The 14,758-nt window shown below is 42.5% G+C and overlaps 1 protein-coding gene across 1 annotated transcript in view; it reads left to right on the forward strand.

Annotated features, from left to right (window-relative positions):
• ext1b (exostosin glycosyltransferase 1b) overlaps positions 1-14,758 on the forward strand; it is a 118,462-nt gene that overhangs the window by 95,041 nt on the left and 8,663 nt on the right. Inside the window, exons 6-8 of the mRNA XM_083982007.1 lie at positions 1,159-1,277; positions 5,860-5,955; positions 13,363-13,452. Coding sequence (XP_083838133.1) covers positions 1,159-1,277; positions 5,860-5,955; positions 13,363-13,452 — 305 coding nt within the window. The remainder of the gene's footprint in view (positions 1-1,158; positions 1,278-5,859; positions 5,956-13,362; positions 13,453-14,758) is intronic.

Below are 14,758 nucleotides of genomic sequence, written 5' to 3' on the forward strand. Positions count from 1 at the left end.
GTTAATTTCTTCGCCAAGACATAAGACCAAAACGCACTCAGAAAAGTGCAGTTTTGTAAGTGTAGCCTACTACGAGAAAAAGTCTTCCCATAAAGTTTGCAGCACTGCTGTTCAAACCAGTTCCCAACCTGGTTTTGAAATATATATATATGTATATACATAATATATGCTGCAGCTTTAAGATTCCTCTAAACTGGAACTAAAGGGACGAGCCCCAACCATAAAAACAGCCCTGCACTATAGGCGGCGGCCTGGAGGTGCAGAATTAGAGACATTTAGCTGTTGAGATGTGTAATGTGCTGATACGGGATTGGATTAAAAGAAAAAACAACACACAGAGAATCATGAGCTGAAGGCAGAAAACAGCACGCACATCCAAGATTCAGAGCTACGCTCGCACGACAGTAACTCAGCTCCAGGTTTTGTTCAATGTTTCATGAAAATCTGTTTATGAGCTTGTTACAAATTTACATCCCAGGTGTTTAAAAACTCTGCAGACTCTTTTACTTTTTTCACTACAAATCTTAAAGTTTACCAAGTTTTTAAGACTGCGTGCATTCCTCCTCATAAAAATTGCTCAGTGGCGGAAAAGGAGGCTTCTCTAATGCTATCTCCTCCGCCGCCATGCTTTGTTGGTTTGGGTTTGATTAGATTTAAATTAGGAAAAAGTTGGACGTCCTCTATGATCCGTCTTGCTCAATATCTTATTTCCTGCTCATTTTCAGCTTCAATTACTCTGTTCCAACATCAAGTCAGACTGAATTTAAAGTCACATCAGCAGTAAGTCGTCTGTTGGTTGGGTTGGAGACACAGATGAAGAGTTTCCAAAATGAAATATTCAGTGATCAAGAGATCTGGCGTTTTCAAAACACATTAACGTTGTTGAATAGTTTAAGGCCGGCTTGAATCGTACATCCCTGACATGTAAATCATCTGTATTTTTGAGCCGCTGACAGACTCATCTTTCACTGAAAATAGATGCGAAGTGTTTGGAAATGAGTGCCTTCAGTTCTCGTCGGCCTTTATTCTCTTCAAAGAGCCCGAGATTACACTGACGGCTGACAGTCGGCTCGCCGTGCTGCTGCAGCCGGCGTTGTTCCCCGGATTTGTTAAAAGTGTTTTAATGAGTGTTGTCTTTTGTCTGTTGTTGTGTTTCAGGAATTAAACCGTACCCCAAGTTCACAGCAGTCATCCATGCCGTATCCCCGCTGGTGTCCCAGTCCCAGCCCATCCTCAAGCTCCTGGCAGCTGTGGCCAAGTCCCAGTACTGTGCACAGGTAAATGATCCGTCTATGTGTGTGCGTGTGTGTGTCTTTGCTGCAACATCCCCACAATCCTCCACTGATCTGAACCTCGTGACTCCCAGTGAGTTGCACCACATTATGTGGCTCATACGGCTGTTTTGCGATCACATTTTCCGACCGGAGCAACAACAGAGCTCATCCTCCATCCTGTGTGTGCATGCGGGTGTGTTAACTGCGGTGGATTGAATTAGAGCGGCAGTTTGTAGCGCTGCTACATCTGTCTCCATGGCAGCGAAACCCCCTTAAGCACAGCTGGAGACGGCATGTATTGATTCCCCTGCTTGCTCCTTACCAGTGCGGGAAATGAAATGGAATTTCCTCCCCAATGGCTTTTTTTATGTGAGTGTGTGCGTGGGTGTGTGTGTGCGTGGGTGTGTATGCGTGTGCCTCTGTTTGTTTGTTTGTTTGGCCAGCAGTGTATGAGTAAGCGAAGTTGTGTTGCGTGTAGGAGTGATGCATTTCCGTGTGAGTGCCGTGTAGGAACGTCCGATTCTGTGATTGTGTGTTGGGGCCAATCGTGTGTGTATGTGTGTAAGTGTGTAATTGTTTTGGCAGCAGAATATACAGTTTGATTCTGTGTGTTTTATGTAAGCAGGGTGCTTGCATGTGTGTGAATGTGTGTCCATGTGAGCGCTTCATGTGTGGACTCGCTGTGTGTATCATATGTCATGTGTCAGTATCATGGTACCAAAAATAGTCTTTGTTCAGCACCTTATTTTGAAGAATTAAACATTTTTTTAAACAAAAGAGGCCAGATTTCTCAGTTAACACGTCATTCGAGCCTACACTTCCTATAATGCAAATCTGTGTGTTGTGATAAATGCACATGTTTCAAACGAAACTATAAAAGCTTCTTCAGAAACATTATGTTAATCTATATATTTGTTTTCAAAATATAAAACATCAAAATATTCACCAAACTATCTCCACTGAAGATCCACTTCCTCAATGTGGTGTTGTTGCAACCCAGCTCACAGTTCAGGGAAAGGGAATCAACATAAAATCGGATGTACTGTACTGTAGTTGGTAAAGCAATTTATTTAGTAGTATTGAGGGAATCTAACTAAACAATGGTACGATCGATAGTGAAAAGGCAACAAAAGGAGTGAACAAGGTGAAACGGATGCTTGAATGAATCAAAAACAGAGTAAAACCAAACAATGGTTCAAACTTATAGGGAGTTAGTACATCATGTGTCTGACCTAAAACTGACAATAAATAAATAATACAAATAGAAGCGTCCTTGTTCCCAGTGAATGTGAAATGTTGCACAATCACTGTCCTGAATGTAGTCCAGTCCTCAAAAGAATGACTACCTCCATTTACAATCACAAACCACCACAGTTTCAGTTCTTTCAGTTCACACTCGATCAAAAATAAGTGAAGAAAAAAAAGGTTATTACAGTACGGTGGCCCAGAGGGCTCAACACACAAACATGCTACACAAATTTAGGAAACAGTTTCATTAATCACCAGGAACTCACAACACAACACAACAGAAGTGTTTCTGGGGACGCAATAAAGTGATGGACCTGGCTAAAGACTCATTTTAATGCTAACAGCACATAGCGATAATATGTTAATCATGTGATATTGACGTTGATTTATACCAAACAAACTCACCTTATTTTCAAGCGGCACACGTGTCCTCTAATGGATTTAGTTGTTTTCTGAATACCTCTGGGCCACCGTAGATTTTTCAATTTGTCAGTACAAACTAATTTCAGTGGATACAAAATGTTGAAGTTCAGTGAAACTCAACCACTTGTCCTATTATCAGCTCCCTTGAAATCTCATAGCAGCAGGTTGGATGAGGAAACTCTTATTTCTTACACGGGAGCTTCTGTGTTTGCAAGTTTCAGGCTGTGAATGCAAAATGGGGAGGCAGGTGTGAAAACAGGCGTGGTGTTTTCTTCCGCTCTCAGCAAACTGAAAAGAGGTGAAGCGCCGTTGGAGGGTGGATGGGATGAGGACAGGGATATAAATAAATGAATGGAAGTTAGAGTGAGAGAACACAGGAGGGTGGAGGAGGCTAAATTGGACACGCAAAGCTTTTGATGCGCGTTCTGACTCGGTGGACCTCCTGCTGCGCGTGTGTGCGCTCGCCTGTGAACGCTGTGCACGAAAGGAAGCATCTCTTCCACTGGCGCTCACATACACAATCCACACTTCTCTTCTTCACTTTTCTTCTTTGCACATGCACAGGCGTACATACACAATGCTGCCATCAGCCCCCGGAGGAGGGCTGCTGAGCTGACGGAGATGCCATCTGTCTCTCTAATCAAACAGGAATAGGAGCCTGTAATAGTGGATTAACGCGCTCCTCAGCCGCCGTTGTGTGTTCAGACATCCAGACTGTGTACCTGTCCTTATCTCACCACGACAAACACTCCGATTCAACCTCGCGAACAATGCGTGTTTGGCGTTTTTATCTGTGTTCATATGGCGTGGAGGTAAATTTGCAATTCATCAAACACCTCTTTGTGTTTTCCGTCTATTTTCTTTTCTTCTACGAGTCACATATCTTCATCTTCTTGTCTGGTTCACCTGCACAGACACACACACACACACACACACACACACCTGTTGTAGTCACACGATGACACCTTAACACAGACATCCAGCTGCCTCCACCTCACAGCTTGGCAGGTCTAGTCAGGGTGCAGAGAGCACGGAGGAGAACCGCTGAGTGTGACGTAATGAATGTCAGAACAATATTGACCCCGGCAGGCAGGGGGAAGTTCTCGCAGCTGGGAGCACGGAGCCTCTCTGCACACTGGAACTAGGGATGGATTCATTTACTGACTTGTTTAACCCTCCTGCTGTCCTCCTGGGTCAAGGAAGGAAGGGCGAAAGGAAGGAAGTTAGGAAGTTAGGAAGGAAGGAAGGAAGGAAGGAAGGACGAAGGGAAAGAAAGAAGGAAGGAAGGACAAAGGTAAAGAAGGAAGGAAGGAAGGACAAAGGTAAAGAAGGAAGGAAGGAGGGATAAAGGGATAGAAGGAAAGAAGGAAGGAAGGAAGGATAAAGGGATAGAAGGAAGGAAAGAAGGAAGGACAAAGGGAAAGAAGAAAGGAAGGAAGCACAAAGGGATAGAAGGAAGGACGAAGGGAAAGAAAGAAGGAAGGAAGGCAGAAAGGACAAAGGGAAAGAAGGAAGGAAGGAAAGAAGGAAGGAAGGAAGGACGAAGGGAAAGAAAGAAGGAAGGAAGGACAAAGGTAAAGAAGGAAGGAAGGAGGGATAAAGGGATAGAAGGAAAGAAGGAAGGAAGGAAGGATAAAGGGATAGAAGGAAGGAAAGAAGGAAGGACAAAGGGAAAGAAGCAAGGAAGGAAGGACAAAGGGATAGAAGGAAGGATGAAGGGAAAGAAAGAAGGAAGGAAGGCAGAAAGGACAAAGGGAAAGAAGGAAGGAAGGAAGGAAGGAAGGTAGGAAGGAAGGAAGGAAGGAAGGAAGGAAGGAAGGAAGGAAGGAAGGAAGGAAGGAAGGACAAAGGGAATGATGGGAGGAAAGAAGGAAGGGAAAAGGGAAGGAAAGATAGATGGAGGGAGGGAACAGATTGATTCAAAAAAGAAGGAAGAAATAAGGATGAAGGAAGGAAGATGGAGGGAGGGAACAGACCAGGTCAACTGGATCAAAAGAGGAAGGAAGAAGAAGTAAGGACGAAGGGAAGGAAGGAAGCAAGGGAAAAGGGATTGTGGAAAGAAGGAAGGATGTGAACAGATTGGGTCAATTGGAGGGTTAAGGACGTGTCAGCAGGGCAGAGGTCAGCTGACACACTGGATGTTGACGCGTCCTCTCAGTTTACTGTTTAATCCATTGAGAAAACACTTTAAATTCAAAGCGTTCCTCTCGTCGACTCAGCACGCGAGAGTTACAATGAGTAGCGAAAAAGCAACCGTGTCACTTAAACTACATAAAATATGATATGCGTGAGAAGAGCGGGCCGTGTAAATGTGTGTAAGGTCGGGCAGGAGTCATGTCGTGTGTGTGTATATGTGTGTGTTTCTCGTCAAACATTAATGAGGTCTGCTGTCGCCGCACAGTCAATGGGGAAGGTTAACTTCGTGTGACACTTCCATGTCGGCTGACCTGCAGGTCGCTGAGCAGCAGAGTGAGTCACATTAAACATGATACGTCTGTGGCCGGAAAACGTGTAACTTCTTAATGTAAAACATGAGATGGAGTGAGGAGATAATATGAGCTGGAGAAATGTGTTGTAGAAATATAACTACCTGACAAAGTGGCTGCCGGTCGGGCGGTTATGGGCTGAGTTGTACAAACCATTCTGGAAACATAATTGGAAATATTTTATCACCTCCGTTGCCCTTCTGGCTCTTTAACGTTCAATCAGTCTGTAATAAGGTGACATTTGCCGGCCGCGGGGTGCGTAAATGTCACATGTTCAGTGGGGTGATTCAGCAACAAGCCGCGTGTAGTGTTTGTGGTGTGTCTGCCAGTTGTTTTTTTGCTCAGAGGGGAAATCAAATTAGATGCAGCACAGGTACTTGGTGCTGGTAATAAGAGCCTTGTGTGTGTGTCTTCTCTCTGTCTTTCAGATCATTGTCCTGTGGAACTGTGACAAGCCTCTCCCCGCAAAGCACCGCTGGCCTCAGACCTCAGTGCCCGTCATCGTCATCGAGGGAGAGAACAAGGTGAGCTGAGACACACAAACACACATACACACACAGTGTAACACTCTCCTCTCTAAGGTGCGATCACTATCATTTCTAATTACATAGCTCATCTTATGCATATTCTCAAACTGTAAATATAGTGTATCTTGGCACATTTTATTCAGTCTGAGAGTTTCGGCGAGTTAATGAGTTTCGATTTGTGCTGCACTGATTCCATTAAAGGACAGTTTGTGCGGTTTTAATTAAAGCTCAGTAATGGGAATAATATACACTGGGAAGAAAGTGTGGCTGAAAGGCTAATGCACACTGTTAGGAAAGATAAGGACGCAATAATGGGCGAGTGCATATGCTAGCTGTTATTTATTTTAATGTATTTACCGCTGTTTATTCCTTATGTTAGCCATGACTAAATATCTAATTAAGTGGGAGAAGTGTCAAAAAATCTCTCTGGAGAAATAAATTACAGTAGAGTTGTAATATACAATAATAATATGCAGAACAAATATGCCCCGCAGACAACTTACAGCATTTATTTAATTACATTTAAGGTTTAGTTTTTCTCTTTAATGGAACTGTTTTAAAGTGTTGCTATAGCGGCTTAGACAATGTTAACATTACATGCTGTTTGCTTACAAGTCCAGAATAAACATTCAGAGTCAAACTCCATCCCTTCACTCACCAAAGCCGTTTCGAGCTGTGTGGAAAACCAGTCTCCGTGTTTTAACTCCTTCATTTCTTTTCTTCTGCTGAGGTTAGCATGCTAACCAGTTAGCTATGGCGGGATTGGGCTATCTCATCATCACTTTCCGATACCGAGTCACTGTAGCATCCAGGCTAAAGAGCATGCTCACAGGATGTAGCCTATTATAGCTACAGTAGGACTGTCCATAGAAATATATACATAGACGCCGCATTGGCTGTGGAGCGACGTGCCTACAGCGCCGCCATATTGGAACAGGACTGACAGAGGCATGATCAAAAAACCCCAAAGAATTAATGTGATAAATCTTTTAAAATAACGTATTTGGTTTATTTCTAAACTCCTGTAAATTGTAAGAAGAAGAAAAAAAAACTTATCAAAGTGTGGGTGAATGTGTGAATATGGAAAAAAAGATACAAGTTATGTCAGTTTTCTCAGCATGTCAGCAGCTGAGAGATGTTTAGTTTCTTCCTCTGCCTGTATGACTGGTTCTGGAAATATTTCCTGTTTTTGTTTTTGTCAGTCAACCTTCAGTCAGACACAAACCACAATCCTGAGCTCAGTTTATTATAAAGTTCATATTAGACTTTTACACTCTGTGGAGGGGTTGACTTCCCTTCTCCTTGTACAGGTCAAAGGTCAGACATGCTGGGTGACACTCACCCACTAAACACTGACCTGAGCTCAGTTAGTCATTCTCCAAGTTCACAGTTGAGGTTTAGTTTTAGGAGGAGGAGGAGGAGGAGGAGGAAACAGGATCTGGTTGCTCATCTGTATTCCCAGACAACAGACTCATCCTGTGCTGTCGTCTCCCGCTCTCCCGTTCTCGCGCTCGTGAGGACTTAACTTCACCTGCCAATCACAGGAAGTGGTTTTCACATCAGTGTCAGTCACCCGGCGGTAGGCAGGGTTTATGGTTTACCTCTCCCTGTGGCTCTGAGTGGTTTCTCCCAAGCTGTCAATCACAGCGGGAGGGATCTGTGTGTGTGTGTGTGTGTGTGTGTGTGTGTGTGTGTGTGTGTGTGTGTGTGTGTGTGTGTGTGTGTGTGTGCGTGTGTCCATGAAGAAAGAGAACAGAACAGAACAGGCATAGTGTGTGTGTGTGTGTGCGTGCATGTGTGTGCCAGGCAGCCTGTGGTTTGTTGTGGTTGTGGCGGGCTCTATGTTTACCGTGGCGAGCCAAGCTGTGTTCCTCCACCCCACAGAGGGAGAGAGAGGGAGAGGAAATGTTTTTCATCCCTCTGCCTTTTTCCCTTCCACTTTATTCCTTATCTCCTCTTTCTCTTTCATCCTGTTCCTCACTCACAGATCTTCTCTTTATCATTTCTCTTTCTTTCATCATCTCGTCCCTTCTCTTTATCACTGTATCCCCGTGAGTTCCCACAATGCACCTCCTTCCCCCCTTTTTTTCTCTCTCTGTGCCTCTTTCTTCTTTTTTTTCTTTTTTACAATTATTTAGATTTGCTCATATTTTATCTCTTCAGTCAGCAGTCGATATCTTATTTTCTGAGAATATATTTTTCTTTTCCTGAAGTCACATACAAAGCCAGGAATAAAATATCTCAGAGAATTCCTTTATTTATTGTTGAGGTAAAATTTCACAGTGAAAATGACAAAAAAAATCTGTAAATTTTTAAGAGGTTCAGAGATGTTGCAGTTAGAGCCATGACTGTCCTTCACTATATGTCGTCTTAGCTTCGCTGTATTTGTCATTTACTTAATAGTACAGTGTACAGTAAATGTGATTAAATGCAATTTACCTTGACTTTTCTCTCACTTTTTAAAAATAATACATATCAACTTCAATCTGAAAAGAAAAACTGACCTCCTTCGGTGTTTTTTTTTCCATTTTCAAAGCCATTTTCTAATCAATCTTTTGAACTACACCATACACATCAACACTGTCTTTTTCTATAGAGATAATTTCTCTGCACAATGAAGCTCCATTTGTTTTAATTTTTTTTATATTAAAATCACATGACATATTCCTACACTGTACATAATTTATTGACATTCAGTAATCACACACTTACTGCTATTGTATATAGTCAGTAGAGCCCTGAAAGAGTATTATTAATCTGCCACTAAAAAATAGTCACAACAAATACACTGTTCACTTCCACTGACCCAATTTTTCTAAGATGAAACCATTTACATGAAAGCTATTTCTAAAAGATTTGCATCTTCGGGAGGAACAAACGAGCTCGGGGCTCAGCGACACAGACGTGGTGGCGTTGTTAGCTTTGGTATTTTCACAGGATTTGTTGACAATACAGAAAAAACACAGATCTCATCCTCCAACCAAAACCCCTATTTCCCCCCCTTCTGTCCTTCCCTCTGTCGCGTCGTCCTCTCCGTGTCTCTGGCTCTAGGGCCAAAAAGCAGCTTTATGACTGTTGGTTTAAGCCGTGTTAGAATCCCAGCAGCAGCAGCGCCTAATGTGGTTTACACACCCTGGTGGTCCTCCTCTGTCCTCGCTCCTCGTGTCTCCTCCTGGCTGCTGCCGCTGCTGCCACTGTCCTTCAGAGAGGAGGTGAAGTGCTGGAGGCAGATTCCTGCACGACGAGCTCACATTCCTGGAGAGCAGCGCGAAGCCCCGGGCTAATACGTCGCACTTCTAACATTACAAACCATCTGAGGGAGGGGGGTTCAAACACCGGCCCCTCTCATCCTCTTCCACGTTTTTTTTGCTTCTGTCTTTCTGTCACTTTCACCTGTCTTCTTCTCCCCCCTCCTGTTGTTTCTCAGTATTTTACATGTTCTGGTAGAAGAAAACATGGAGCGTTGTTTTGTTTCTCTCGTCGTGCCCACAGGATGTTGGAGCTTCAGTGATGAGAGCGAGAGTACTGTTGTCTCTCCTCTCTCATTTCTCTCCCTCCTTCTCTTCATCCGTAAACACTGTCACTGTCACTCCCTCACATCAGCTCTTTCACCCTGTTGGAATATGAGCCAAAGTCAAAATATTCGGCCAACGCTGTTTTCAGAAACTGGACCGACAACTGACATCAGCCTCATCAGCTCTGTCAGGACTGTGCTCATGAAGAGGGAGCAGTTTCCCAGTTTAAGCAGCTAAAGCTTTGGTTGTTGTTTTTTTGTGTGTGTCCTCTGATTGGCTGATTGATCTATTGATCTGATCACCTGCAGTGATTTCCCTGCAGTAGGTTTAAGTTTACAGAGCATTCAGATCACCGTTACCTGCAGGACTGAGAGTTATCCACCTATCAGTCCGTCCACTCATTCATCAGTCTACCGATCCATCCTTCCATCAATTAATCCTTTCGTTAGTCTGTAAAACATCTCAACATCTACTCAACAACCAAAAATGTTCATGGTTCCCTGACGACGATTCGCCCTGAACCTCTGGTCATCCTCCAAAGTTTCACCATTGTGGATTTTAATGAAATGTCTTGAAAACTAATGAACAGATTTCTTTGACTTCTGTTCCACACAGAATGACAATGTGGTCCTTCTGCATCTCAGAGTTTATTTGTTAGCACATCGTCCTCGGATGTTATTTGAATTAAAGCCCTTTAAACAGGATGGAAATGTTTATTCAGCCCCTAATCACTATTTGTGGTCATTAAATCACTATGTCCATGTGAGTTCAGTTTTTCTTCGTTTATGTTTCTAAATTGGTCTGAAATAAATTAGAAAAAATCTGTCATTTTAGATGAGATGAGATGAAATGTATTGATTTCATCAAGAGACTTTCAAAATGGCAGAAATTATGAAAATGTTTTCCGCAACAAGCCGAACAGATTTTTGTGGAAACAATTAAGAAAATTAATAAGTGTGAATTAGTTGAAGTTATTTCTGAATCAGTCATTTAATAAATGCAACAATCACCGATTAGAAAAAAAAAAAAACAATAATAAAACTCTGCCAGCAACTTTTTCTGATGTGCCGATTTGCTGCTTTTCTCCATTTTATTTAGCTGTGAATCTCAAAGTTCATCAGCAGATTTATTAGAGCCAGTTTCATTCATGGACTCGTGTTGTGAATGCGAACAAAGGGAGTCGAATCACCTCCAATCATTACGACGTTTAATGAATTACTGACACTGTCAGTAACTCTAATGGACTGATGCAGCCTGTGGTTCTGGCAGAAAGTCACTGCTCCTCTAATAAACCAGATTCAATGCCTCCTTTCTTATCATTGTAAACTGTGACTCTTTGAGCTCCTGACTGTCGGCCATATAAAAGGTGCAATTTGAAAAACATCACCTTGGCCTCAGGGAATCTGTGACAGACGGGGTTTTTTTTTTTCTTTTTTTTACCATTCTATGACATTTTGCACAGTTAACGGTTTATTGGTAATAAATGTAATCATTAGTTGCGGCCCTGGGACGGATAACAGGCTTTACACAGCTTATCAGTGCAGCCACGTAGACTTTCTTGTATTTTCCTCGGTGTTGTGCTGCTGCCCTGAGCCGTAGGAGTGATGAAGACCTGTGGAGAGTGAGGTCACCCTGCTGGAGCGCAGCAGGCAGACAATGCCAGGTGTTTACAGAGAAAAGAGGTCAACACTGACTATTCTTAAATGTAAATGTAACGACTTTTCAGTGCAGGTGGTGTTTTAAAAGAACAACTATTCTCACAGAGGCCTGACCTTCAGAGCTGTGCTGAATAACAGAGTAACAGGGGTTTCAAGGCGTGTGTGCATGTATGGTATTGTGTATCTGGATGTTTTGTGCTGTTACACCCATTAAAGCTATGTTTTCATTAGATGTTTCTCGTTTGTGTGGGAGGTTGTTCGAGTTCGAGCGCACATCCAGTTTACAACACAGACACACACATACACACTCCGTCAACAAGAAGCTGCTGTTCTCTCATCCGAGCGCCGCAACAGACCAAAGACTTCCCATCTAAATATCCTCAAGACGTTGATCTTTCCATCTTTCCACCCACCAGGCCCTGGCCAGCCACCATCACTCTTTCTGCTTCCAGTAAATATTCAAGGACTGTCATGTGTTTTACAGTTTGGTTTTCATCCACCATTAAATATACTTATTCTGTTTTCAACAGTGGAGGAGGAAAAAAAAAACTGAAAAGTAAATTTGTGCCATATGTAGGACACATGACTCAGAGTGTATGTGTCTGTCTGCATTTATGTGTTTGTATTGATCTGGGGGAGACAGACAACTCTGCAGCAGTAATGGAAACCTGCATCAGCATTCTATCACTGTTGAAAACAACGGGGAGCAGCATGCAGTAAAGAGGAGGATATTGGCTTTTCTCCTCTTCTCTGTGTGCTGCTGTTTGTTGATGTCGTGCCGTGTCTCCCCTGAATCGCAATGAATTTGGGAGGAACCATTAAAAATGCATATAGTAGATAACTGGAAGCAGAGGGAGTTTTTATTCCATAGTTTATCTTGAGGTGAAGCTCTCGATCCAACGGTAGAGCCACTCCCCGGCCTGTGAGCTTTGGGTGGCGAGGATCCACCTTTTCATACAGTATTAACAATAGATATGACACGTTTATAAGAAAGAGTTCATGTGTAGCAACATATTGACTCCCCCTGTGCAGCCCACCTCAGCTCTACTCATAGACAGTAAATAAAGATGGATGTAGCCTCTCTGACAGGTTTTTTTAAGAGAGGGCTGTACTACCGTCACCATCTTGGCTGTTCCTAACGCTGCCGAACTTCTGGCTGGTCCAAAAATGGGAGGAGCCAAGACTTAGGTTACATACTGACTGTCAGTGGCCCCAGAATTATGCAGAACTTTGACAAAATTTAAACGAGTGAGTTATATAAAATGTAACCAATCACACAAGAAAATAAATATAGAGCAGAGACAAAAAAAAAACGTTGTACCAGGCTGTAAATGTTTGTTTTGTTTGTTTCTTTTGCAATGGATTTGGTCTTTTAGTTTGGGAGTGACTCACTTTTGGAGCCAGCCTCTAGTGGACATTGAAAGCGGTGCAGTTTTTTATGCTTCAGTATTGGTTTCTTGTTTCAGCTTTGCAGGTTACCGCTTGGCTATACTGAATTTTTTAGCATCTTTCAGCCCAAGATAGCTAAAACCAAGTGTATACCATTACCTGAGCATCAAACAACTGAGAGCTCAGGTTAGCAGCTAGCCTGTTGACAAAGTGGAGCATATAACAGCCGAAAAGCTCATTAAAAGTTGTTGTAGAGGGAATTTAGGACCAGAAACATGACTAAATGAATCCAAATTGAAGTTTTTGTCACTCTGAGTTTGCATGTGTTTAAATAGCCTATCAACATACTGTAGAGGAACACATGTCAGTGTTGCATCTACAGCATGTTGCATGTTTAAAACCTTTTATATACAGTCTATGGTTTAAACACATGCAATTGCAAACAAGCTCAGCAATAATGAACTCAACCTAGACAATTGACTTGGTTGTTAAGAATGCAGCCATCCACTGATGTTAGGCACAATATCTTATAAATGAAAAAGAAACTTGCATGAAATGTTTCCATGGAAACATTAATATCAAGTTCAATCAAGTCCAATGGAAGCTGTCATCTGTGTGAATCAACACCTCCGCACTGTTGCTTTGGAAAACATGCAGCTTGTTGAAAACGGGGACACGTCTAAAACTTCACTCTGAAACAAAGACTCAACTTTGTTCCAGCCATTGTTAATGTCCCCATCCAAACAGATGATCATGACTTCATGCTGGTTAAAGAGGTTGTAACCCTTTGTGTTCTGGTTGTTATTCTTATCCCCCTCTTTGCTCTGTGTCTCCCCCTGCAGGTGATGAGCAGTCGCTTCTTGCCCTACGAGACCATAGTGACCGATGCTGTCCTCAGCCTGGACGAAGACACCGTGCTGTCCACCACAGAGGTATCTTTAATGTGATAAACTAGAGTAGAACAGAAACATATTCTCTCTCTCTGTGTCTTTGTGTCTCTGGCGTCTGGTCCTCTTGAGACAAAACAAAGTTGCAAACTTTCTGTCTGTACCGAATTCAACCCTCTGATTGCATTTTCTCTTCTTCTTTTTTTTAATCTTTCCTTTTCTTTGTCCCTGGTGTTTTCAAGTTATCGCTCTGCAGCTCAATTCTTAAATCTCTTAAAGCTACTCTAACTTTCACTCCCAGAGCCTTTCTGCTCTCCCTCTCCGCATCTGCCTTCATTTCTCCGCCTTCATTTCATTCTCTCTCCCTCTCTCCCTTTCTTTCCATTTTCTACTTCACACTTCTGGCGCATGTAATCGCACTGTACCTCTCCAATCCCCCATTCGAGAACAGCACTGTTATGGGCATTTTTGTTCCACATGCTGCCGGGACTATTGCTGTTTTTTTTTTTTTTTTCTGGGGACACGTTTTTTGGCGCGGCACCATGGGAAGCCAGATGCTGCTTTGAACAGTGCAGAATTAGATCTCATAAAGGCTGTTTGTATGGAGGATCAAGATGGCAAGGCAGAGCTGGCAGTGAAGGGAAGATCCAGCCCCCCCTCCCAAAAAAAAAACCAAATTGACCCGTCTTTCTCCCATGAAGACATTTTGGTTCATGAACAAAAAGAATCCCTGAAGTTTTAGAAGCGAGGCAACATCAATGATGGAGCAAGTAAAGAAAAAATTAAGAGTAAAACACAACGACAGATCTCTGAACAGACTCCCTGTCATATAAAAGTGCTTGAAAAGTGACTTAAGTGGAAATGTTGGCCTCTCACTAAGAACAAAATCTTTGTTTGGTCCTTCTCTTCTCTCGGCTTTGTTCACCTTTCAAGTCAAGATAGTGAGCGAGAGGATTGTCCTTCACAATAAAAGTTCTCCTGAAAGAAGTTTTAGCACTTCTTGAACAGTCATTCCTTTGAAAATAAGTGAATATGACACCAATATCCTGTAGACTTATAACAACAACGCACCATCAAAAGAAAATCTCTTCCTGCAACTGTAATATAATTGAACCATCTTTCTTTTTTTACTTGAAGGGAAAAAAACGACAGCCTCTGAGCTCTTCTTTTTCCTTTGGGATTTCAAAATAATGTTGTTTATGTTTTATGGTGCTATTTGACTTGTGTATGCATTAATATAAGCATCCTCTCTCAATACAGGACAATGCTGTAAATTGTGATGTAATGCAGAGTGGAGTCACTGAGGCCTCTGTGATGTTTTCATCTAATTATTTGATTGAATGCTTTGATC

The sequence above is a fragment of the Trachurus trachurus genome (genome assembly GCF_905171665.1).
Source record: "Trachurus trachurus genome assembly, chromosome: 11".
NCBI classification, from domain to species: Eukaryota; Metazoa; Chordata; class Actinopteri; order Carangiformes; family Carangidae; genus Trachurus; species Trachurus trachurus.